We start from the raw sequence: 24,044 nt of genomic DNA, 5'->3' as shown, positions 1-24,044 counted from the left end.
CCCTGACAATAGTGTCCCTGACATCAGTGTCCCTTTGTCCCTGACATCAGTGTCCCTGACAACAGTGTCCCTTTGTCCTTGACAACAGTGTCCCTGACATTGGTGTCCCTGACATTGGTGTCCCTGACATCGGTGTCCCTTTGTCCCTGACAACAGTGTCCCTGACATCAGTATCCCTTTGTCCCTGACATCAGTGTCCCTTTGTCCCTGACAACAGTGTCCCTGACAACAGCGTCCCTGACATCAGTGTCCCTTTGTCCCTGACAACAGTGTCCCTGACAACAGCGTCCCTGATATCAGTGTCCCTTTGTCCCTGACATCAGTGTCCCTTTGTCCCTGACAACGGTGTCCCTGACAACAGTGTCCCTGTGCTGCATTCACACACCACTTACAAGGAGGGTAACTTCTGATATACGCGAAATAAGAACGAATCAGAAAACGATGAAATAACCTCAGAAAAAAATTATCAAGACGTCAAACCAATATTATAATTATAAAAGGCAAAAGTGATTAATAATCACCTTTTATTTTTATTTTTTTTGGTCATTCCCTGTTTTTTTTCTACTTTTTGGATACTTTTCAGGTAATTTTCTTGTAATTTTGACTAATTTCTTGCTAATTTTTGGGTCTTCATTAGTTTTCGACCTCGGTCTGTCCGAACGAGTTCGTCAATAAAACGAGTCGAATCAGAGACAATAAAGTGATGCTGAACATCTGATGTTTCTGCAGAGACACAGACAGAGACACACGGAGACAGAGACACATGGAGACAGAGACACACAGAGAGACAGAGACACACGGAGACAGACAGAGACACACTGAGACAGAGACAAGGAGACAGAGAGACACTGAGAGAGAGACGCAGAGACAAGGAGACAGAGACACACTGATCTGTCTGACCTGACTGTCCTCAGTGTGTCTCTGTGTGTCTCTCAGTCTGTCCTCACTCTGTCCTCAATGTGTCTCTCAGTCTGTCCTCAGTGTGTCTGTCAGCCTGTCCTCAGTGTGTCTCTCAGTCTGTCCTCAGTGTGTCTCTCAGTCTGTCCTCACTCTGTCCTCAATTTGTCTCTCAGTCTGTCCTCAATGTGTCTCAGTCTGTCCTCAGTGTGTTGTCAGTCAATGTGTCTCTCAGTCTGTCCTCAGTGTGTCTCTCAGCCTGTCCTCAGTGTGTCTCTCAGTCTGTCCTCAGTGTGTCTCTCAGTCTGTCCTCAGTGTGTCTCTCAGCCTGTCCTCAGTGTGTCTCTCAGTCTGTCCTCAGTGTGTCTCTCAGTCTGTCCTCGGTGTGTCTCTCAGTCTGTCCTCAGTGTGTCTCTGTGTGTCTCTCAGTCTGTCCTCACTCTGTCCTCAATGTGTCTCTCAGTCTGTCCTCAGTGTGTCTCTCAGTGTGTCTTTCAGTCTGTCCTCACTCTGTCCTCAATGTGTCTCTCAGTCTGTCCTCAGTGTGTCTCTCAGCCTGTCCTCAGTGTGTCTCTCAGCCTGTCCTCAGTGTGTCTCTCAGTCTGTCCTCAGTGTGTCTCTCAGTGTGTCTCTCAGCCTGTCCTCAGTGTGTCTCTCAGTCTGTCCTCAATGTGTCTCTCAGTCTGTCCTCAGTGTGTCTCTCAGTCTGTCCTCAATTTGTCTCTCAGTCTGTCCTCAGTGTGTCTCTCAGTGTGTCTTTCAGTCTGTCCTCACTCTGTCCTCAATGTGTCTCTCAGTCTGTCCTCAGTGTGTCTCTCAGTCTGTCCTCAGTGTGTCTCTCAGTCTGTCTCTCAGTCTGTCCTCAGTGTGTCTCTCAGCCTGTCCTCAGTGTGTCTCTCAGCCTGTCCTCAGTGTGTCTCTTAGTCTGTCCTCAGTGTGTTGTCAGTCAGTGTGTCTCTCAGCCTGTCCTCAGTGTGTCTCTCAGTGTGTCTCTCAGTCTGTCCTCAGTGTGTCTCTCAGTGTGTCTCTCAGTCTGTCCTCAGCCTGTCCTCAGTGTGTCTCTCAGTCTGTCCTCAGTGTGTCTCTCAGTCTGTCCTCAGTGTGTCTCTCAGTGTGTCTCTCAGCCTGTCCTCAGTGTGTCTCTCAGTCTGTCCTCAGTGTGTCTCTCAGTGTGTCTCTCAGCCTGTCCTCAGTGTGTCTCTGTCTGTCCTCAGTGTGTCTCTCAGTGTGTCTCTCAGTCTGTCCTCAGTGTGTCTCTCAGTGTGTCTCTCAGCCTGTCCTCAGTGTGTCTCTGTCTGTCCTCAGTGTGTCTCTCAGTGTGTCTCTCAGTCTGTCCTCAGTGTGTCTCTCAGTGTGTCTCTCAACCTGTCCTCAGTGTGTCTCTCAGTCTGTCCTCAGTGTGTCTCTCAGCCTGTCCTCAGTGTGTCTCTCAGTGTGTCTCTCAGTCTGTCCTCAGCCTGTCCTCAGTGTGTTTCTCAGTCTGTCCTCAGTGTGTCTCTCAGTGTGTCTCTCAGTCTGTCCTCAGCCTGTCCTCAGTGTGTCTCTCAGTCTGTCCTCAGTGTGTCTCTCAGTGTGTCTCTCAGTCTGTCCTCAGTGTGTCTCTCAGTCTGTCCTTAGTGTGTCTCTCAGCCTGTCCTCAGTGTGTCTCTCAGTGTGTCTCTCAGCCTGTCCTCAGTGTGTCTCTCAGTCTGTCCTTAGTGTGTCTCTCAGTGTGTCTCTCAGCCTGTCCTCAGTGTGTCTCTCAGTCTGTCCTTAGTGTGTCTCTCAGTGTGTCCTCAGCAGGGGGCGTCACTGAGACCTGCTCACATTCTCACAGGAGAAGAAGAACAGACCCGCAGTGCGCATGTGCGTCATAACAACCTGTTCGGGTCGCCGCCATGGTCTCTGTCCCCGCGGTTGCCCCCGTTGCTGTCTCTGTCCCCGCGGTTGTCCCCGTTGCTGTCTCTGTCCCCGCGGTTGCCCCCGTTGCTGTCTCTGTCCCCGCGGTTGCCCCCGTTGCTGTCTCTGTCCCCGCGGCTGTCCTCGCTGCTGTCTCTGCTCCCGGTCTCCGCGCTGAGTGAGAACGTGTCCTCGGGATGTGGACAGTGTCCCTCCGGAGGCTCCGGTCCCTCGGCGGGTCCCCGGCTGTCCTCTCCGCGCGCTCCCTCAGCTGCTCTCCTCCGCCGGAAGTGCCCGCTGAACGGGTCCGCAGCAGCTTCCTGGACTTCTTCCGGCGGAGACATGGACACTTGCTGGTCCCGTCGTCCCCGGTCCGACCCCGAGGAGACCGCAGCCTGCTGTTTGTCAACGCCGGCATGAACCAGGTCAGTCCAGACCCGGTCCGTCCCGTAAGCTAGCGGCTAACAGCTAACTGTTTCAAAACAAGAGTCCTCTAAATTTGCACAGTGCTGAAGCGCAGTTTCACGGGATTTAGGGACTGTTCGGTATTTATGAGAGCGGAGGGGGCGGTGCAGATGATGTTTGAATCTCTGAGGAGGGACAGACAGCTACAAAGAGCAAGACTTTGGATTATTTTACTGCATTATAAAAACAATCTGTGGGTTTGCAGTTGTTTTCTCTTAAAATTAATGTGGCTTTTTCTTTTTTTAAATTTTTTTTGTTTTTTTCTCCTTAAAAACATAGTCAATTTTTCTTTTTATTTTATTATTAATATATATGTATATATTGTTTTTTGGTGATTTTTTTCCTCCACTGTCAGAACAGGAAATGACACAAATAGCACTTCCTGTTTCCTGTTGTTTGTGTCGAAGGTAACGTGTGTTTTTATGTCAGTGTTGCAACATTTAAAGATTCAATCATTTTAGAAGTAGCTGTATTTACATGCACTATTGATTTATTCTGTCAAAATGGGACATAAACTCCGTCCATGTAGCCCAGAGACATCGGATCATTAAAAAAAACAAAATCATTTTGAACAACTGTCACACACGCCAACATTCATAACTTCCCTCTGAAGAATATAACACGGCATTTTACTGCAGTCAGCTTTAATATGAACTGATAACTGGATATTTTATATGACACAGAAGCTCATGTGTCTGTCTGTGCAGTGAACCTGTCGATCTTTAGTACAGATATAAGCCAAACCAGAACCCAGAACCCAGAACCCAAACCCCAAAACCCAAACCAGAACACAACACGCCTCTCGTGTATGTCAACACACTCATTTATCAGCCAGAAACTGTAAACAGAGATTATTGTTGGGATCATGTGGGACAAACTCTTCTGTGCAGGTGGATCAGGTGCAGGTGGATCGGGTGCAGGTAGATCAGGTGCAGGTGGATCAGGTGCAGGTGGATCAGGTGCAGGTGATTGTTGATCCAGATGAACAGGTGATGTGATGAGGATCTGACAAGTGGATTGGGTGCAGGGCTGCAGAGAGCAGGATCATTGGGAGCAGGATTATTGCCGGCTTTGCAATGGTGACATTTTTATCTTCTGAAATGTGCGAATCGAAGCCTTTAATCGTTTTGGTAAACTACACGGACTCTTTTCAAATTAAAGCTTTAAAATCGTACTTTTTTTTTTTTTTCTAACTCATATTTTATTGATTTTCTCATTTAAACAACACAATACATATAGAACATAGTGTCAGTGGAATCACTTTCAGTCTTTATGATGTTTTTTGTAGACAGTCCATTTTTCCCATCTGCTTTCGCATAATGATTGTTGTAGTTTTATAATATGCGTGAGTCTCTCCATAACGTGTATCTCATCAATGATTTCCATCCAGTTCTTCCGAGTAGGGGGGTCTTCTTTATGCCATTTCCTTGTGATGGCTTTTTTTGAAGCCGCCAGTAAAATCTTGATCAGATACCAGTCTTTGTCTTGAATGCTTTCTCGAGTTACATTTCACAAGTATAGTACAGTGCATGTTTTAGGCAGTTCATAGCCTAATATCTTTTTCATCTCTTTCCACACATCATCCCAGTATCTTGTAATTTTGGTACAATGCCAAAAAACGTGTATGACCCACATTCTGTTCCCCACACAGTCTCCAGCAGAGTTGTTGAGTAGGTGATCGTCCCTTTTGCGTTTTCGGTGTGATGAAAAATCTCACAATGTTTTTCCAGCAAAATTCTTTCCATGTTCTGGAATTACTAGTTGTTTGCTGTGTTTTAAATATATTATACCACATATCGTCAGTTATTACTTCCTTTAGTTCTTTCTCCCACTTGTCTCTTATGTATAAAGTTGAAGTGTTTCTGTTTGCTACCATACCTTGGTATAATTCAGATATTACTCTTCCAAATTGGTTCTTGTGTGTATTACATAGAGTCACAATCACTTTATTTGGTTCACCTGGGAGGTTTGGCTTTATTTCTTTATTAAAGTAGTCTCTGACTTGTAAATACATGTAAAAATCTTGATGCTCTGATCCATATTCCCTTCTTAATTTAGGAAAGCTTTTGATTTCTCTTTTTTCAATTACTGTATCTAATATATTTAGGCCCCTATTTGCCTATTGTTTAAATTTCTGGTTCAGAGTCCCTAGTTTGAAATTAGTGTCATAGGCCATCCAATTCAAAACTTTTATCTAATTTTCCAGTCTGTACTTCTTTACTACTTTGAACCAAATCTCCAAGGTGAATTTGGTGATTGGATCCAGCTTTCCTTCTTTTTGTTTGAAGATATTTCTATTAGCAATCATACTCTGCACATGACAGTTCTCTATATTTAACTCTATCTCCTTCCATCTTGTGGCACAGTTTGTTGCACACCAGCATATCAACGGCCGGAGCTGTGCAGCATAGTAATATTCTTTAAGGTTTGGCAGCGCCAATCCTCCCCCATCTTTAGATATTTGAAGTGTTGTATATTTAATTCTTGGTTTGCATCCCTTCCAAATAAATCTTGAAATTTTTTTGTCCCACTCTATAAATTGTGAGGGAGGGATCGGCACTGGCAAACACTGAAGTAGATACAAAATTCTTGGCAACACGTTCATCTTGATAATTTCTATTCTTGAGCTAAAATCTAACATCAGAACTTCCCATCTTTCCATATCCTTTAAGATTTCTTGATTTAGAGGTTTGTAATTTATTTCATATAATTCAGATAGATTTTTTGTGATTTTTATTCCTAAATAATGGATGGATTTTTTGTCCCATTTGAAACTATATCTTTGTTGAATTTCTATAGATGGGGAGTAATTAATGGACAAGATTTGTGTTTTTTCAACATTTAATTTATATCCAGACAGGTGCCCATAGAATTCTATGGGCACCTGAATTCTAAAAAAACCAGACTCCAGCCTACCAAAATTGATGACCTTATCATCAATTTTGGTAGGCTGGAGTCTGTTTTTTTAAAATATAAAAGACGTCATCCGCGAACAGCCCAATTTTGTGTTCCGTATCTCTTATATTTATTCCCTCTATTTCCTCTTTTTGCCTCACTGCTTGAGCTAGAGGTTCAATAAAGATTGCGAATAGGGTGGGGGAGAGACAGCACCCCTGTCTAGTGGACCTTTCTAACTTGAACCACTTAGTAAGACTGCCATTTACTTTTATTCTTGCTATTGGGTCCTGATACAGTGTTCTAACACATGAAACAGACTCTGGTTTGAAGCCAAATTTCTCCAAGCAAAGATCCAAGACTCTCCAGCTAACGCTATCAAAGGCTTTTTCAGCATCTAAGCTTATTAATATGGCACTTTCTCCTTTTTTTTGTACTTCTTCTATTATATGCAATGTCTGTCTTATATTGTCCTGGGTCTGTCGCCCTTTAATGAAGCCAGATTGATCTTCACTTATTAGCTCTGTCATGAAGGTTTCAAATCTGTTGGCTTAAATCGACGTGTATATATCTTGTAATCACAATTTAGTATCGATATTGGTCTATAATTTTTACAGTATTCCTTGTTTTTACCTTCCTTGGGATAACAGTGATAATGGCCTCTTTCCATGAGGGGGGGAGTATGCCTTTTTTTATTGTCTGATTCAATGACGCTAATAATAGCGGGTTTAGTTCCTTTCTAAAAGTCACTTCCTGGGGCTTTATTTGATTTCAATTTCTTAATGGCGTTTTCTAATTCTTTTTCTGTAATCTGTGAACATATTAAAGTATTTTGTGATTCCCCTATTGTTGGAAGGTCCAATGAATTTAAAAATGTTTTTATTGTCTCATCATCTGCAGCAACAGGTTGAGAGTGAAGGCTTTTATAGTATTCTTCAAATTTTTCAAATCATTCAATCATCATCAATTTTCAATCTCCTCTGGTTTAAATACTAATGAGTTTGTTGTAGGTTCTCTAATTCTATGAATTGTGTTGAGTTGTTGTTTATTTCTTAAGCGCCTGGCTAACGATTTAGTTGCTTTTGGTCCTCCTTCATAATAAGTTTGTTTAAGAAAAATCTAAGTTTCTTTTCTACTTCTTTCCCTAATATTTCATCAATTTTTTTCTTGGCTTCTTTAATTTGACTGTATGTCTCTGGATCATTTGTGTTTTTACGTTTTTGTTCTAATGTTTTAAGCTTTTCAATCTTTTCCTGAAAGTCCTTAGCCCTTTTTTTTTAATATAAGAGGCGTAGGATATTAGTTTGCCCCTCTTTACTGTTTTTATAGCATCCCACAAAATAGTGGGATCTACCTCTCCATTATCGTTCTCTTTTCTGTATGCGTTTATGTCCCTCTTTAATGCTTCTACCAGCGTTGTGTCATTTAATAGGTCAAGATTTAGTCGCCAGGTTGTATTCTTTTTTCTTTTATTTAAATTTAATGTCAGATATAGGGTACAGTGATCTGACAGGTCTGCTACTCCTATCTTACATTCTACCACCCTAAATCTGTCCTCAGAGCTCATAAAAAAATAATCAATTCTCGTGTGTACCAGATGGGGAACGGAATAGTATGTATAATCTCTCTCTAATGGGTGAGTTTCTCTCCAAACATCTATTACTCCTAATTCTGTTAATGTTGTATTTATATAACGAGCCAGTTGTATTTTACTACTTTTTTTGGTACTAGTTGTGTCCAAGTTATGATTCAATACAAGGCTCCAATCCCCTCCACAGATCAGTATTCCCTCAGTTTCAAGGGAGATAATGTCAAACAAAATTTTGTAAAAATGTTTATCAGATTCTGGTGGCGCGTATATATTGATTAATGTGACCATTTGGTCTTCCAGTCTCCCCTTTACGATAATGTATCTGCCTTCTTTATCATTTGTTTCTTTTAGAATCTCAAATCTTATCTTGTTGGAGATTAAAATTGCAACCCCCTTTTTACTAGCCCTTCTTAATGAGCTTTTAAAAGTATTTCTAAATCCCAGATTCTTTAGTTTCTGATGTTCCTGTGGAGAAAGGTGAGTCTCTTGCAAATACATGATCTGTGTTTTCACTGTTTTAAACTTTGTAAGAACCTTACCCCTTTTTATCGTGTTATTAAACCCATTCACGTTAAGAGAGGCTATTTTCAGATGGTTAATTTGCATTTTTTCCATCACTTTTACACTTCTTTGTGCTTCTGGCACTAACAACATATTGAACTATAAGAACCCTAACATCAAAACCAAGAACATACTTCTGATACCATGTGGGTCCTTCTTCTGGTCCCAATGTCCCGTTGGTAGGAGAGGGGAAAGACCTCCTAGCAAGGGAGGGCCCCTCAGGAGAGGAAGATGCTGACTCTTCCATGAGTCCTCCTTTCCTTCTAATTAAGTCCAACTTTAATCATTATATTTTTCTGCCAGTCATGTTTTTCAAATATCACAGTTTGTATGTATTGGGAGGTAGACTGCAATTTTGCATCAAATTGCTGTATTCAGATAAAATTTAATTAAATAAAATTGTCCTGTGACCTATCCAGTTGGTAAAATCAAGAAAAAAATTTAAAAAAAATAAAATTAAGGAAAAATAAATAATGTCACAGCTTTAAAAAGGTGCTTATAAACAAAAACATATCTTCTTTACAGCATATTGTTATTTTTTGTTAATGTTTCTTGTTTTCAAATGTCATATTCATTATATGTCCTACTTACATCTACCTCCCGTTTTTCCTGGTTGTCTGTATTATCTCCGAAACTCCTGGAGCTCCTCTCTTGACCTCTGTCTCACGTCGTACTGCTCTGCTGATCCCCTGACTTTTTGCCAATGGAAGGCTCCTTGAATTCGGTTCTCCACCGAGTCCTCTTCCTCGTTGTCTCTCATCCGAACGACGATTCCACGCTTCTCCATCTCGCTCACTGCTTCCCGTGCACTGCTGTAGATTTTAGGGCCGTCTGACCAATGTATTTTAATCCTAGTCAGCGGAGTCTGGAACTTGATCCCCTTTTCTTTTAGCACCTTTTTTATTTCTGCATCGGCTTTGCGTTTTTGTACCACCTCGTTTGCATAGTCATGGTCGTAAAAATATAGGCTTGCCGTCTATTTTTATCCGCTTCTGCCATGCTTTCTTGAGTATCATTTCCTTCGTGTCAAATTGGAGAAAGTTGACAATTATGGATCGTGGTGTCGCTCCGGGTCTGGGCCTTCCCACCGTTGCTCTGTGTGCACGCTGGATCAGCAGGTGTGTCTCCTCCGGCAGTGCCAACTCTCTCCTCAACAGGTTCTCCACAAAGTGGGGCACCGAGTCGCCTTCTGCACCTTCTGGGACTCCGAAAATATGCACATTATTTCTTCGCGACCTTCCCTCCAAGTCAGTCAATTTTTCTTTAAGATTTCTCTGTTCTTTCAGTGCTGTTAGTAGGGCTTCTTTAGCCTCGATGTTCCACTCCTCAAGTTCTCTGATGTGTGACTGTGCCTCTGTGATGCTCTGTTTATGCTCCTGTAGCTCCTTGCTGTTTGCCGACAATTTACTGTCAATTTGTTCCTTGAAGACGTTGACCTCTTGTCTGAAGTCGGCTTTGAATTCCTCCTTAAAAGTGGTTAGCTCGTTTTTCATTTCTTGTTTGAGCTCTCGTATCTCCTTTGTTATGCTAGTTAGCTCCTTGTGCAGTGACACGGTGTTAGCTCTTAGCATCTCCTCGTCGACTGACTTCTCCTCCATAGTGAGCTCCTCTTGTGCTTTGTTTCGGAGTTTTCATGTCTGTCGTTTACTGCGTCTAGTTTCCCCACTCATCACACGGTTTATTTAGCTTGAAATTCAGTTTCTTCCTGTTTGTGGGAAAAAAAAAAAAAAAAAAAATCGTACATTTTAAATCAGTTTCAAACTCCATGCGCTCAGAAATATGCGCAGTGTCTGATCCTCTGCAGCTCCGTCTCTTCACAGTGCTGCTTATGTCTTATGTCTTATGAGAAGTGTTATGTCTGGATTGGACAGGGACTACTTCTGCCTCCTCGATGTCCTGCAGCTTCTTGTTGGCAGCATGTAACTCTCTCTTTTAATCACATATTGAGACACTGCACGCCATTAATTACGCCTTTGTGTAATAACTTTGAGGAAATGTCTATATATCTAGTCAGTATTTCTCTCTTTCTACCTACAGCCAAATCATTCAACAAAATTCGTAATTAGTGACTCGTAGATGTTATGATTTCATTTTAGGTGGTTGACAAGAGGTCTGTATTTATACATATAATACACATAGGTATACTGCATATTCATAGTCTACTTAACATCAGCCGCTTTTCAGCCACGCACACGTCACAGACAGTAATTCATGAATGAGTGGACTTCATAAACTTTATAGTATTTAAAACTGACACATTAACGCTCTACAATATTTTCCCAATGATGCCATCTCACACTGTTAAGCTGCAGCTGCTGGATTACATTTATTTTTAAAGATCGCCTCCTCAGGCTGAACACAGTCAGGCTGAACACACTCAGGCTGAACGCCTCCTCAGGCTGAACACCTCCTCAGGCTGAACACACTCAGGCTGAACGCCTCCTCAGGCTGAACGCCTCAGGCTGAACGCCTCCTCAGGCTGAACGCCTCCTCAGGCTCAACACACTCAGGCTGAATGTCTCCCCAGGCTGAACACACTCAGGCTGAACGCCTCCTCAGGCTGAACACTCAGGCTGAACGTCTCCTCAGGCTGAACACAGTCAGACTGGATGTAAAGATGATAAAAATTGATGATCTTTGTGAGCTGAAGCTGATCAGTTGCTCTGAACCAAAAACTCTGAGGCTCAGTCAGCGGTCTGGATCAGGCTTAAACTGGGTCCTGGTTTTCATCTGTAGTCCCTTTACTGATATCAATGGCGTCCTAGAATTTAAAAGAAGGAAACTGTATGAAGTGTCAACACACTGAGGACTCTGAATTTTGTCTGTGACTTGTTTTTTAATTTTTAAGATGACAGAAAATAAAAATGAGAAACAGGACACTGAACGCAGATCTGATATCAGACCACTTGAAAGTCAGGTCATGCTCTGTTTTTTGGTTTCAGTTCAAACCGATCCTGTTGGGCACCGCCGACCCTCGCAGCCCGATGGCCTCGTATCGGCGAGTCGTCAACAGTCAGAAGTGTGTGCGCGCCGGCGGCAAACACAACGACCTGGAGGATGTGGGCCGAGACCATTCCCACCACACCTTCTTTGAGATGCTTGGGAACTGGTCCTTCGGAGACTACTTCAAGGTGAGGGGGGACTTCCTGTCTGTGGGGTAGGGGACTTCCTGTCTGCAAGGCGGGGCAGCACAGCGCCACACTGATGTTGTTGTTGTTTTTGTTGTTTTCAGGAGGAGGCGTGCAGCATGGCGTGGAGTCTCCTCACAGAGCATTATGGGATACCTGCAGATAGACTGTACGTGTCGTACTTTGTGGGCGACGCTGACTCGGGGCTGGCAGCTGACGAGGAGACTCGACAGATCTGGTTGGAGGTCGGGTGAGTTCTCAGCTTATTTTGTCTGCTGATTGGTCCACTGTCTGAACACCTGCCGCAGGTGAGACTGATGGTCCAGTCAGTGACCAGAGCCTCCGTGTCCTCCTCAGCGTGCCTCCTGCTCGCATCCTGCCCTTCGGGCTGAAGGAGAACTTCTGGGAGATGGGGGACATTGGCCCCTGTGGCCCCTGCACCGAGATTCACTACGACCACGTGGGAGGACGCGACGCCGCGGCACTCGTCAACGCCGACAGTCCCGAGGTGGTCGAGATCTGGAACATAGTCTTCATGCAGTACAACAGGTGCAAACATACCTAGACCAGGACCCCCAAACCTGGCCAGGGGCGCCATGTTCCTGTGATTTTACGATCTGAGGGTCTGGGCCCTCTGTGCTGATGGGGTTTTCTGCTCTCTGATTCGACAAAAGCTGTTCCGTGTCAGTCACGTATGTTTATGGGGAAAAAGAAAATGTTTGGAGGGGCTGAATGTCAGTGTGTGCTGGTTAAACTGGTCAGTTCCCAGTGTGATTGTGTGTGTGTGTGTGTGTGTGTGTGTGTGTGTGTGTGTGTGTGTGTGTGTGTGTGTGTGTGTGTGTGTGTGTCAGGGAGCTGGACCACAGTCTGCAGCTGCTGCCCCAGTTCAGTGTGGACACTGGGATGGGACTGGAGAGACTGGTATGCGTCCTGCAGGGGAAGAGGTCAAACTACGACACCGACCTGTTCACACCACTGCTGCACGCCATCCACCAGGTACACGCACGCACACACACACACACACACACACACACACACACACACACACACACACACACACACAGAGCAGGTAGTCACTCCAGGTGCGTGAGGTGTGACTGACAGCCTGCTGTTGTCATGGCGATGTGTCTGTCCTCAGAGGTCAAAGGTCAGGCCGTACGGCGGCAGGACAGGCGCAGCAGATGAGGGGAGGGTGGACATGGCGTACCGTGTGGTGGCCGACCACGTGCGAACTTTGTCGGTGTGCATCGCTGACGGCGTGTATCCAGGCATGTCAGGAGCAGAGTGAGTCCTCCACCAATCAGCTGGCGGATAACCATGATTACCTGTTGGTTTGTTTGTTTGTTTATCTGTGTGTGTGTGTCTGTGTCTGTGTCTGTTTCTGTGTGTGTGTGTGTCAGGTTGGTGCTGAGGAGGATCCTGCGGCGGGCAGTTCGGTTCTGTGTCGAGGTCCTTCAGGCTCCTCCGGGAGCGCTGGCCAGCCTGGTTCCCACCGTCACACATATACTGGTAAACTACAACTCCCACAATCCCCCCTGAACAAACACAAACACAGGCACGCAAGAAGATTAGTGACGTGGACCAGTAATTAATGGATTGATTGATTGATTGATTGATCCCGCTCTCTGCGTTGTCAGGGTGACGTGTATCCTGAGCTCCACAGGGAGGCCGACAGGGTGAGTAACATTACGCCGTCTGCTCCTTCGTACGCTCATTTCACAGATAGCAATTTGAAGGCCTGGAAAAGTTTTAAAAAACTAAATACACTCTGAGGGTTTTAGAAAAGCGTGAAAAGGTTTATTGGTAAAACTGCATGAGTCCTGTCAGAAGATGTGAGTCGGGATCAGCTGGATTCAGATCAGGTCCAGTTGCTCCTCTGGATGTTTTTGGGTGACAGCAAGTTGTTGTATGTTCTTTCAGATTGTGGACGTCATCAACGAGAACGAGGCTCATTTCCTGTCATCTCTGCAGCAGGGCAGCCGGCTGATCCAACGCACGCTCAGCAGGAAGGACTACAAACATGGAGTCTTCCCTGGTCAGTTTCTCCCATCAGCCACCTGGACAGGAAGCAGGCGGCAAGATTTTAGTTTTATTTAACCAGGAACAGTCCGACTGAGATTTAAAAACCTGTTTATCAGGGAGTCGAGGCCGAGACAGCAGTGCCGCAAGTTTCACAAAAAAAACAACAAACGGAAAACACGAGTGAGAAACACTAAACACTAAAACATGTTCACACAAAACCACGTTCAGCAGATGGACGTTCGGCAGACAGACGTTCGGCAGTCGGACGTGCGGCAGACGGACGTTCGTCAGACGGACGTTCGTCAGACGGACGTTCGGCAGTCGGATCTTCAGCAGACAGATTAGCAGACAGACGTTCGGCAATCGGACGTTCGGCAGTCGGACGTTCGGCAGTCGGACGTTCGGCAGACGGATGTTCGGCAGACGGACGTTCGGCAGTTGGACGTGTGGCAGACGGACATTCGGCAGACGGACGTTCGGCAGACAGATTAGCAGACGGACGTTCGGCAGTCGGACGTGCAGCAGACGGACGTTCGGCAGACAGACATTCAGCAGACACCTAATCACAGCAAAAAAAAATAAATCTGAGGTTCCACCTGACTGAAGCTTTCAGCCCGTCTTCGTGGACTTCCTCGGGGGATGGAGTTGTCATGGAGACAGTGTAGTAGTTATTATGTGACCTGACAGTTTGGTCATGTGATCACAGGAAGTCAGTGACTCTTTAAAAACACAACAGGTACAGAAATGTGTTATCAGAAACTTGAGCTCGTGTTTGAAAGGTCACAGAGACTTCTGTCATGTTTAAGCACTCAGACTGACAAAATGTCCACATGTTGACGTCCATCAGGACATTAAGTTATTGTCTCTGTGTGAATGTGGACTCGTTAAACTTCCATCATCAGCTCACAAACTCAAACTGCTCAAACTCGGATTTTATTTTTCCAAGTTTTCATCTGGTTATTTCTTCATACCACCGAAAACTGACCACATAAATGTCCCCTCTCTCTGTGTCCCCACTCTGTCTCCCCCCTCTCTGTATCCCCTCTTTCTGTGTCCCCTCTCTCTGTGTCCCCACTCTCTATGTCCCCACTCTCTATGTCCCCTCTCTCTGTGTCCCCTCTCTCTGTGTCCCCACTCTGTCTCCCCCCTCTCTGTATCCCCTCTTTCTGTGTCCCCTCTCTCTGTGTCCCCACTCTCTATGTCCCCACTCTCTATGCCCCCTCTCCCTGTGTCCCCTCTCTGTGTCCACTGTCCATGTCCACTCTTCTTGTTTCACTTCTCTGTGTCCCCTCTTGCTGTGTCCTCTCTCTGTGTTCCCTCTTCTTGTTTCACCTCTCTGTGTCCCCACTCTCTGTGTCCCCTCTCTCTGTACCCCTTCTCACTGTGTCCCCACTCTCTGTGTCCCCACTCTCTTTGTCCCCCCTCTCTGTGTCTCCTCTCACTGTGTCTTCTCTCTGTGTCCCCACTCTCTATGTCCCCCCTCTCTGTGTCCCCTCTCACTGTGTCTCCTCCCTGTGTCCCCTCTCTGTGTCCACTGTCCATGTCCACTCTTCTTGTTTCACCTCTCTGTGTCCCCTCTTCTTGTTTCACCTCTCTGTGTCCCCACTCTCTGTGTCCCCTCTTTCTGTACTCCTTCTCACTGTGTCCCCACTCTCTTTGTCCCCCCTCTCTGTGTCCCCTCTCACTGTGTCTCCTCCCTGTGTCCCCTCTCTGTGTCCACTGTCCATGTCCACTCTTCTTCTTTCACCTCTCTGTGTCCCCTCTCGCTGTGTCCTCTCTCTGTGTCCCCTCTTCTTGTTTCACCTTTCTGTGTCCCCACTCTCTGTGTCCCCTCTCTCTGTGTCCCCTCTCTATGTCCCCACTCTCTGTGTCCCCTCTCACTGTGTCCCCTCTCTCTGTGTCCCCTCTCTCTGTGCCCCTTCTCACTGTGTCCCCTCTCTCTGTGCCCCTTCTCACTGTGTCCCCTCTCTCTGTGTCCCCACTCTCTTTGTCTCTTTGTCCCCTCTCTCTGTCGCCACTCTGTCTCCCCCCTCTCTGTGTCCCCTCTCACTGTGTCTCCTCTCTGTGTCCACTGTCCATGTCCACTCTTCTTGTTTCACCTCTCTGTGTCCCCACTCTCTTTGTCCCCTCTCTCTGTGTCCCCACTCTCTGCGTCCCCACTCTGTCTCCCCCCTCTCTGTGCCCCCTCTCACTGTGTCTCCTTCCTTTGTCCCCTCTCTATGTCCACTGTCCATGTCCACTCTTCTTGTTTCACCTCTCTGTGTCCCCTCTCGCTGTGTCCTCTATCTGTGTCCCCTCTTCTTGTTTCACCTCTCTGTGTCCCCTCTCTCTATGCCCCCTCTCACTGTGTCCCCTCTCACTGTGTCCCCTCCCTGTGCCCCCCCCACAGCCTCGGTGGCCTGGTCTCTGCACAGGGACCTGGGCTTCCCTCTAGACCTGGTGGACCTGATGCTGGAGGACAGAGGAGTCCAGGTGGACCGTCAGGAGTTGGACTGTCTCATCGCAGAAAACCACAAGGTCTGAGACGCAGACTGTCAATAAAGATGGACGTTGTGTCCCCTCTGATCCGCTAAGTTTTTTTTTACAGTGAAAGACTTTTATTGTGTAAAAGGCTGCAGTAGTGATGTCCTCACTCACTTGGCCCCCCATGTGTCCCTGTGTGTCCCTCTCAGGTGCAGTCTGACCTGCAGTCAGGTGTTGAGTCTCAGGTGATGTTGGATGTCCTCAGCTTGGCCGAGCTGCAGCGTCTCGGCGTCCCTCATACAGACGACAGCCTCAAATACCAGTACAGAATGGAGCAGGACAGATACGGTACGTCCGCTGTCCCTCTGTTTATCCCTCTGTCTCTCTCTGTCCCTCAGCAGCTGACCTGGTGTCCCTCTCTGTCCCCCCAGTGTTCCCAGCATGCCGTGCATCGGTGGTGGCTCTGTACGCGGGGGGGCGTCTGGTGTCAGAGGTCACGGAGGGTCAGCTCTGCGGGGTCGTCCTGGATCACACCTGCTTCTACTCCGAGCAGGGGGGACAGTCACATGACCAGGGCTACTTCAGCCGGGACGGACAACAGGTCAGCTGGTGCGCTGTCACTACGGCGTCACATGGGGGACACATCACACCGCGACATAACAAATCCATACGGTTTTGTACAGAGAACTGGTGAACGGCGTGTCGGGGCGTGACGGCGGCGTGTAGCAGCGTGACGTGGCGTGACGGTAGCGGTCGTCCGTCTCGCTGTCTGAAAGTCGATCAGTGAGACAGACTCAACAATCTCAGCTTTAGAAAACGACCTTTAATCTTCCAAAACACCCTGTCACATGTTGCCACGGTAACGATACCCACAGCCAAACAGCTGATGATGATGTCACGCGGCTCCCCTTTGTTGAGTCGGCGACTTCAGATCAGCCGTTTAGTTTCGAGCTGGAAAGCTAACAAATAAAAAATCTCACTGCGGACCGTCTGACCACCAGTGAGACCGTTCCATCAGCAAACCCTCACCGTCACGCCGTCTTTGCAAACTGGATAAACTCCACGGCAGCGTCGTCGTCTTCGTCTGAGAGGTTTATTGGCTGTTTGCAAACATCGTTCGGTGCATTACCGCCACCTGCCGGCTGGTCTGCACTCAGTCCCACAATGCTTTGCACTGAGCACCGCTGACGTGACGATCCTGTTCCGTGATAAATGCATTAAATATGAAAGTAAAATGGATAGAAACTTTTTTACCGTATTTCAAGAGGAAATGTCAGAAAGGTGTAAAGAGTTTCTGAGCGCTGCAGAGTTCAGGCTACGAGTGACGCTCTGACTCGGACTGTCTTTGTCTTTTTTGACCTGAACTCTGATGTATCATCAAATGGTTCAGGTACTCCGGACGAACTCAGGCTGAGAGCTGGATTCAGTGTGACCATTTTTAAATTAAAGAAACCTCTGGACAAATGTGTTCAGGCAAAAGAGAAATCGTGGGCGAGCATATGTTTACTTTACCAAAAACTGTGAAATAAAACAAAAACTGAAAGAAAAACCAGTAAAGATCCACGAGACATTTGCTGATTTGTCATAGAGCGGGGCTGCTCTGACTCCAGGTGTGTCTCCTGTCTCTTAGGACGTCCTATACCCCGTGGAGGCCGTGGTCCTGGTGGGGGGGTACGTGGTCCATCAGGTGACTGCAGCCGACAGCCTGAAGACTGGAGACCAGGTGCAGCTCCACCTGGACCAGGTAAACCCCGACCCACACAGGTCGATGTGCAGCAGAAAAAGACAGCTGCAGGAATTCTGGAGCTAGAACCAACAGTAGGAATAGTGTCATCTGGACATTACACCTCTGTCTGTCCCATGTTTGTCTCAGGTCCACAGGTTGTCCTGTATGGTGAATCACACAGCGACTCACATCCTGAACTTTGCTCTGAGGAAAGTTTTGGGTCCTTCAGTTCAGCAGAGAGGATCTCATGTGTCAGCTGATCGCCTCCGCTTTGACTTCAGTGTCAAGGTGAAAAAAATCACCAAAACCGACCTCTTACCAACTAACACCAACCAATCACTCACCAACACCAACCAATCATTCACTAACACCAACCAATCGCTCACCGACACCAACCAATCATTCACTAACACCAACCAATCGCTCACCGACACCAACCAATCACTTACTAACGCCAACCAATCACTCACCAACACCAACCAATCACTCACTAACACCAACCAATCACTCACCAATGCCAACCGATCACTCAGTAATACCAACCACTCACTAACACCAACCAATCATTCAGTAACACCAACCAATCACTCACCAATGCCAACCAATCACTCACTAACACCAACCATTCACTCACCAAAGCCAACCAATCACTCACTAACACCAACCAATCACTCACTAACACCAACCATTCACTCACCAATACAAACCAATCACTCACTTACACCAACCAATCATTCACCAACATCGACCAATCACTAAATTACACTAACCAATCACTCACACTTATCAATCACTAACTATTCTCTGTAAATGTCCACTGTTGATGTCCTCTGTCCTCAGGGTTCATTGGACGTGTCCCAGTTGCAGCAGGTGGACAGGTGTATTAATGACATCATCTCAGCCAATCACATAGTGCACAGCCAGGAGCTCCCTCTGCAGGCAGCCAGGAGCATCAGTGGACTGAGGACAGTGGACGAGGTGACAGTCCGTCTGTCTCTGTCTGTCTGTCTGTCTGTGTCTGCAGGTGTGCTGACTGTCTCTCTCCTCTTGTCTCTCTGCCGGTGTGCTGACTGTCACTCTGTTCTCTTGTCCCTCTGCAGGTGTATCCTGACCCTGTTCGGGTTGTGTCTGTCGGGGTGGCGGCCTCTGACCTTTTGGACGACGAGACGGACAGAGAGACGTCTGTGGAGCTCTGCTGTGGAACGTAAGACCTAAGAGCCACGCATGTTCACCTGTTACAGAGACACACCTGTTACAGAGACACACCTGTTCACCTGTTACAGAGACACACCTGTTAACTTGTTACAGAGACACACCTGTTAACTTGTTACAGAGACACACCTGTTAACTTGTTACAGAGACACACCTGTTCACCTGTTACAGAGACACACCTGTTAACTTGTTACAGAGACACACCTGTTAACTTGTTACAGAGACACACCTGTTCACCTGTTACAGAGACACACCTGTTAACTTGTTACAGAGACACACCTGTTAACTTCTTACAGAGACACACCTGTTCACCTGTTACAGAGACACACCTGTTAACTTGTTACAGAGACACACCTGTTAACTTCTTACAGAGACACACCTGTTAACTTCTTACACTGAAACACTTTTTCAAGAAAAAAATCTGCACTTTTTTTTCTTAAGAATAAAAAACTATTTTTTGAAATTGCCAAAAAATGTGTGTGTGTGTGTTTATGTGTGTGTGTTTGTGAGTGTGTGAGTGTGTTTATGAGTGTTTGTGAGTGTGTTTATGTGTGTGTGTGAGTGTGTTTATGAGTGTTTGTGAGTGTGTGAGTGTGTGTGTTTACCTGGTGCAGGTGACTAGCGTGTGCTGTGGTCTGTGTTCAGTCACGTGCTGCAGACTGGAGTCGTGGAGGATCTGGTGATCGTCTCTGAGAAACAGATGGTGAGAGGAATCAGTCGGATCGTCGCCGTGACGGGACGGGACGCCAGGAGGGTCAGTTTCAAACACGTCTTCTTATCGGTTTCGTCTGCATGTCCAGCAGAGACGTCCAGGCGCCTGTCAGCTGAGCAAAGCACAAAGGCTGGCGGCATAGCAAAACAGTTAGCGTCGTTCTGTCAAGAGTCAAAGATACGAACTCCTCTCAGCAGCTGTGAAATGTAGAATGACAGTTATTGATTGACAGATTGATCATTTGATTTAGATTTAGTGACAAACACATTTCGTGTATCTCTGTTCAAATTATTTAATTTTATTAACAGCGATGTACCACAGGGATACGTTCTGGGGACGCGACTTTTCTGAGTCAATGAGCCTTTGTAATTTTGTTGTATCTGTCTGGTTTGGTTCTGTGTAGAACGTGTTTTATACAAACTGTATTTGCACTCAGTGTTGGGTAAATACAAGTTACATGTAACTAGTCACAGTATTTTATGACAATCAACTTCAAATCAAATTATAGTCAAATTACTGAAAAAAAGTAATTAAATGAAAGTTACAGATCAAAATGATTACAATATGACATCGCCAAATGTAGCCTAACTTTTCTCGTGACTCCTGACTGGAGCCAGCGCAATCTGCTCGGCAGCACTGGACTCCTGAGATCTTTAGTTTCACACGACAGTAATAACCTACGTCACTTTGACTTTTAAGTCATTAACCCTTACTGCCCCTTACTCACATTGCTCTGCACACAAAACGCACTTTTCAAAATAAATCTTTAGACAAATATATATTAATATAATTTTCTTTTTTCATTGAGTTTATTTTTTAACCAGCATCATGAATATCAATTATGCATTAATTTTCAGAACTTTATCCTTTTAAATGCCAGGTTTTTGTCGTGATGCCATCATGTTTTTAGATTAAATAATGAATGATGTTGAGTGTCCTCCTCCTCGGTGTGTGAGTGTAGCTGCTGACAGTCTGGGATATGTCAGTGTGTGAGTGTAGCTGCTGACAGTCTGGGATATGTCAGTGTGTGAGTGTAGCTGCTGACAGTCTGGGATATGTCAGTGATCAGCAGCTACATTGACTGTGACAGGTCACCTAGTGGAAATAGCATGTATTTCCTCCATATGCCAAATATGGTCAAAATGACCTCATCAGGTGGAAAATAGTCAAAATGACAAATTCAGAGTCAAAAGCCCAGAATGACACCCAGAAATAATACAAGTCCTGTTTTTCTGCTCTGATGGCTGTGGGATCAAAAATGTCAGTTTGAATGGGTTTCAATGGAGCATTTTTGGACCTGAACAGTCTGAATGTAACTATTTAGTTTCCACAGTGTATTTTAGACTTATTGTAGGAGCTGAGCTGCAAATTCACTGATTACACTCAAATACACAATCTGGACTACATTTAGGACACATGCATGAGAGTTGATCTCCTTCTAAATGTTTCAAAGAATATTTTGGATTTCACAAATTCTCTGTGAAGTCAGAGAAAATCCTGATGATGAGCGTTGAACGGCTGGAAAATATGTGACAGTCATCTTCAGAATAACATCTCTGCGTCTGATTGGCTGTTTGATGATGAATCAGCTGAAGTCAGGCGGTCAGAATAAACAGATGGTTCTGACCAGCAGGATGACGTCCATCTTGTCTCGTTGTCTTCAGGCAAGGGAGGACGGTCAGCTGCTGTCTCAGGACGTGGACTCCCTGGCTGTCAGGCTCTCTGGCTCCGCCCCCTCCGGCCTGGAGTCCGCCCAGCGTTTCGCCAAGGAGGTCGGACTCCTCTCTGATGTAGGTACACTACCCACGATGCATTACGGCCACTGAGATGGTGATTAAACACGTCCTAACAGCCGTTTGTCCCTGCGCTGCGTCTGTCAGGCTGTGGACACCACGCCCATCCCTCAGTGGCAGCGCAGAGAGCTGAAGAGCCGCCTGCGAGTCCTGCAGAGGAGCAGCAACACGAGCGTCCGAAAACTACAGGACCGAGAGGTCAGCACACACACACACACACACACACACACACACACACACTTACCTTGTACACTCACACACTCACACACTCACACATACACGCAAAGATCAACTTAAAAATATTATCAGGGAAAGTAAAAACTTCAAAACCAGGAAATGAACTGTAAAGTGTCAAATTAAAACTTAATTAATCTTTTTTTTTTTATTTTTCTTTTTTTTTAAATCAGGTTTTCCGGTCATCTCGTCACTTTTTACTAAATTTTTGTTTTTTGTCAGACATTTGATGCCAAGTTGCTAATTTCCTTTTTCCCATCGTGTTTCAGAAAGAAGTCAAACAAAAAGATGCAGGTTTCAAAGGGTTAAGTGTTGCAGCCAAAATCAGACTCCAGTGTTTCTGGGATGTTGACAGGGTGAGTTAGTGATATTTTATTCTGGAGCTTTGAAATAATTGGCCGCTGCAGTTTTCAGGGTTATAAACAGCACAAAGGTTCCAGAGTTCGAACCCAAACGGTGTTCACGGCGTTCACGGCGTTCCTCGTCAAGGCCTCCAGACGTCACGCCCCCTGCTGCAGGAAACGCAGAACCATTGGCTGAGCTCTTCAGCCTGACAGACACTGCTCAGGGTCAAAAGAACTGGCAGCAGTTGAAAATCGGCATCGATGAAAACTGTACGTTTCCTTTTTCTCCGTTTTTAGTGTCCTGCTGGTAAAAGGGGTCTTTTTGGGGATTTTCGAAGAGAATATGTCAGTGTGTCTTCTTTAAAACTCACCAAAATTTCATGAAGAAACAAAAAACCTAAAGAAAAAAATAACCCAATTTGTTTTGATTTTTTTAAAATCACCAACATTTTTTTAAAGACAAATAGGGGAAAAAAACAAAAACAAAATATCGCCCAAATTTTTCTTTTGAAAATCACTAAATTTTTAAAGCTCCAAAAAAAAATTATCAGGGAACCCTTAAATCAGACATCAGATCACGAAGAACGAATTTTTCAGGCTGAAAATCTTTAATCTGTGAAAACGGTCAGAGGAGCCCAAAATCCTCAGCACAGCGAGGGCCGCATTCCACTTCACTGAGGGCCGCAGGGCCGTATTCCACTTCACTGAGGGCCGCATTCAACATCATTGAGGGCCGCATTCCACATCTGGTGCAGGGCATCAGTGACTCAGCTGTGAGTTTGGCCCCTGGAGGCCCTGCTTGACCCCTGACAGACCAGGATCAGGGCGTCAGTGACCCCGCCTGCTGCCTGTCTCTTCTCCATGTCTGACTGTGTTTTCCCATCATGCTCTGCTCAGGCAGCGCTGAGGGCGCGGGCTCTGTTGGAGAAGAACGGCATACGGACGCTGCAGGTGGACGCCGTAGAGACGGACTCTCTGTCGGTGAGGTCCATCGTTTCCCATCATGCATCAGTGCTGAGAGGCTCCTCTCTGATGTCATCACTGTGACATCACGCCTGTCTGCTGTCCTCAGGTGGTGATGAAGACGGTGAACCAGCTGAGTGCCGCAGCGCCGCACAGTCACGTGATGCTGCTTGCTCACCAGAGGCATTCTGGGAGGGTCCTGTGCGCCTGCCAGGTTCCGAAGGTAATGACGATTCACCTGTGACTTCACAGAGGGGGCGGGGCCTGCCATAAGCGTCTGACTGGCTGTCCTCTCTTCTCAGGACTCGTCGTCCCTCTCGGCCGCTGATTGGGCGTTGGCGGTGTGTCGTCACCTCGGGGGGAGCGCCGGGGGCTCTGCGCTGGTCGCCAAGGGAACAGGAAGCAGCGATGACATCACGGAGGCTCTGAGGTGGGCCGAGGACTTCGCTCGCCACAAAATACAGCGATGATGTCATCAGGTATCTGCTGTACTGAGGAGCTGCTTCCTCTTTGGACAGGAAGTGTGGGGGCGGGGCACCATGTGGGAAGTGGGAGTGCGGCCTGGTGGGTGGGCGGGGCTTCCCTTTGCTGCTTTCAGCCAATCAGAGACCTCTATACGATTTTACAATTTAACTGTAACTGTAAGCCCCACCCACTGCTGCAGTCAGGCCCTCCTGATTGGACGACACGGTCACGTGTGACGGATTATTATTTATGACAGATGATTTTTGTTTTGTAATAAATCAGATTCACTCATTTATTGATTTATTTTGAAGTCATTATGCCCCTCACAGCAGTCAACACTCAACTCAGGGGCCCCTCACACTCAACTCAGGGGCCCCTGCTGTGAGTTGGGTGTGAGTGGTGTACAGATGATTATTATCAGGTGTGATGGTTTATTATTTATAACTGATATTTCATAAATCTCCATTTTTTTTTCAAAAAAATCACTGGTCCGCTTACTTATTATTATTATTGTTATTTTCATTAAGGCCTTAATAACACCTGTATAACAAACAGGGCGTCCAGGTGCGTTTTAATATCAGACACAAAACAAGACATGATTAAGAAAAGACAGAGACAAAACCTGCAGGATCAGAAGTTTCTGATCTTTGGTGTCAGTCTGCTTCATGAACAGATAATAAACGACATGAAGAAGA

General features: G+C 46.1%; 1 protein-coding gene across 3 annotated transcripts; it reads left to right on the top strand.

Annotated features, from left to right (window-relative positions):
• The first annotated feature begins 2,756 nt into the window (after window positions 1-2,756).
• Window positions 2,757-23,648, top strand: aars2 (alanyl-tRNA synthetase 2, mitochondrial (putative)). 3 transcript variants are annotated; one of them, XM_088075100.1, is made up of 23 exons: window positions 2,758-3,200; window positions 11,230-11,418; window positions 11,520-11,665; window positions 11,773-11,964; window positions 12,267-12,411; window positions 12,554-12,699; window positions 12,816-12,924; window positions 13,053-13,091; window positions 13,336-13,450; window positions 15,827-15,954; window positions 16,110-16,248; window positions 16,332-16,501; window positions 17,531-17,644; window positions 17,774-17,914; window positions 18,467-18,604; window positions 18,727-18,830; window positions 19,484-19,592; window positions 21,215-21,340; window positions 21,431-21,541; window positions 21,847-21,933; window positions 22,819-22,902; window positions 22,994-23,107; window positions 23,187-23,648. In XM_088075100.1, exons 1-23 carry the CDS (start codon window positions 2,973-2,975, stop codon window positions 23,352-23,354), a joined length of 3,042 nt encoding a protein of 1,013 aa, XP_087931226.1. In that variant the 5' UTR covers window positions 2,758-2,972; the 3' UTR covers window positions 23,355-23,648. The 3 variants fall into 3 exon arrangements, with proteins under 3 accessions (XP_087931228.1, XP_087931226.1, XP_087931227.1); XM_088075101.1 differs by lacking the exon at window positions 21,847-21,933 and having other exon boundaries at window positions 2,760-3,200; XM_088075102.1 differs by lacking the exons at window positions 22,819-22,902; window positions 22,994-23,107; window positions 23,187-23,648 and adding an exon at window positions 22,519-22,812 and having other exon boundaries at window positions 2,757-3,200.
• The last annotated feature ends 396 nt before the right edge of the window (window positions 23,649-24,044 follow it).

The sequence above is a fragment of the Plectropomus leopardus genome, chromosome 3, assembly GCF_026936395.1.
Source record: "Plectropomus leopardus strain MGB_pleo_1.0 chromosome 3, ASM2693639v1, whole genome shotgun sequence".
Taxonomy (NCBI): domain Eukaryota; kingdom Metazoa; phylum Chordata; class Actinopteri; order Perciformes; family Serranidae; genus Plectropomus; species Plectropomus leopardus.
The sequence above is the reverse complement of the archived record's forward strand: the minus strand, read 5'-3'. Positions and strand labels throughout refer to the sequence as shown.

Excerpts from the sequence above, each read along its gene's own strand:
- aars2 (XM_088075100.1), top strand. The coding sequence starts at position 2,973 with ATGTGGACAGTGTCCCTCCGGAGGCTCCGGTCCCTCGGCGGGTCCCCG. Across the intron at positions 21,542-21,846 it reads GAAAACTACAGGACCGAGAG|AAAGAAGTCAAACAAAAAGA; the intron begins GTCAGCACACAC and ends ATCGTGTTTCAG. Across the intron at positions 21,934-22,818 it reads GTTTCTGGGATGTTGACAGG|GCAGCGCTGAGGGCGCGGGC; the intron begins GTGAGTTAGTGA and ends TGCTCTGCTCAG.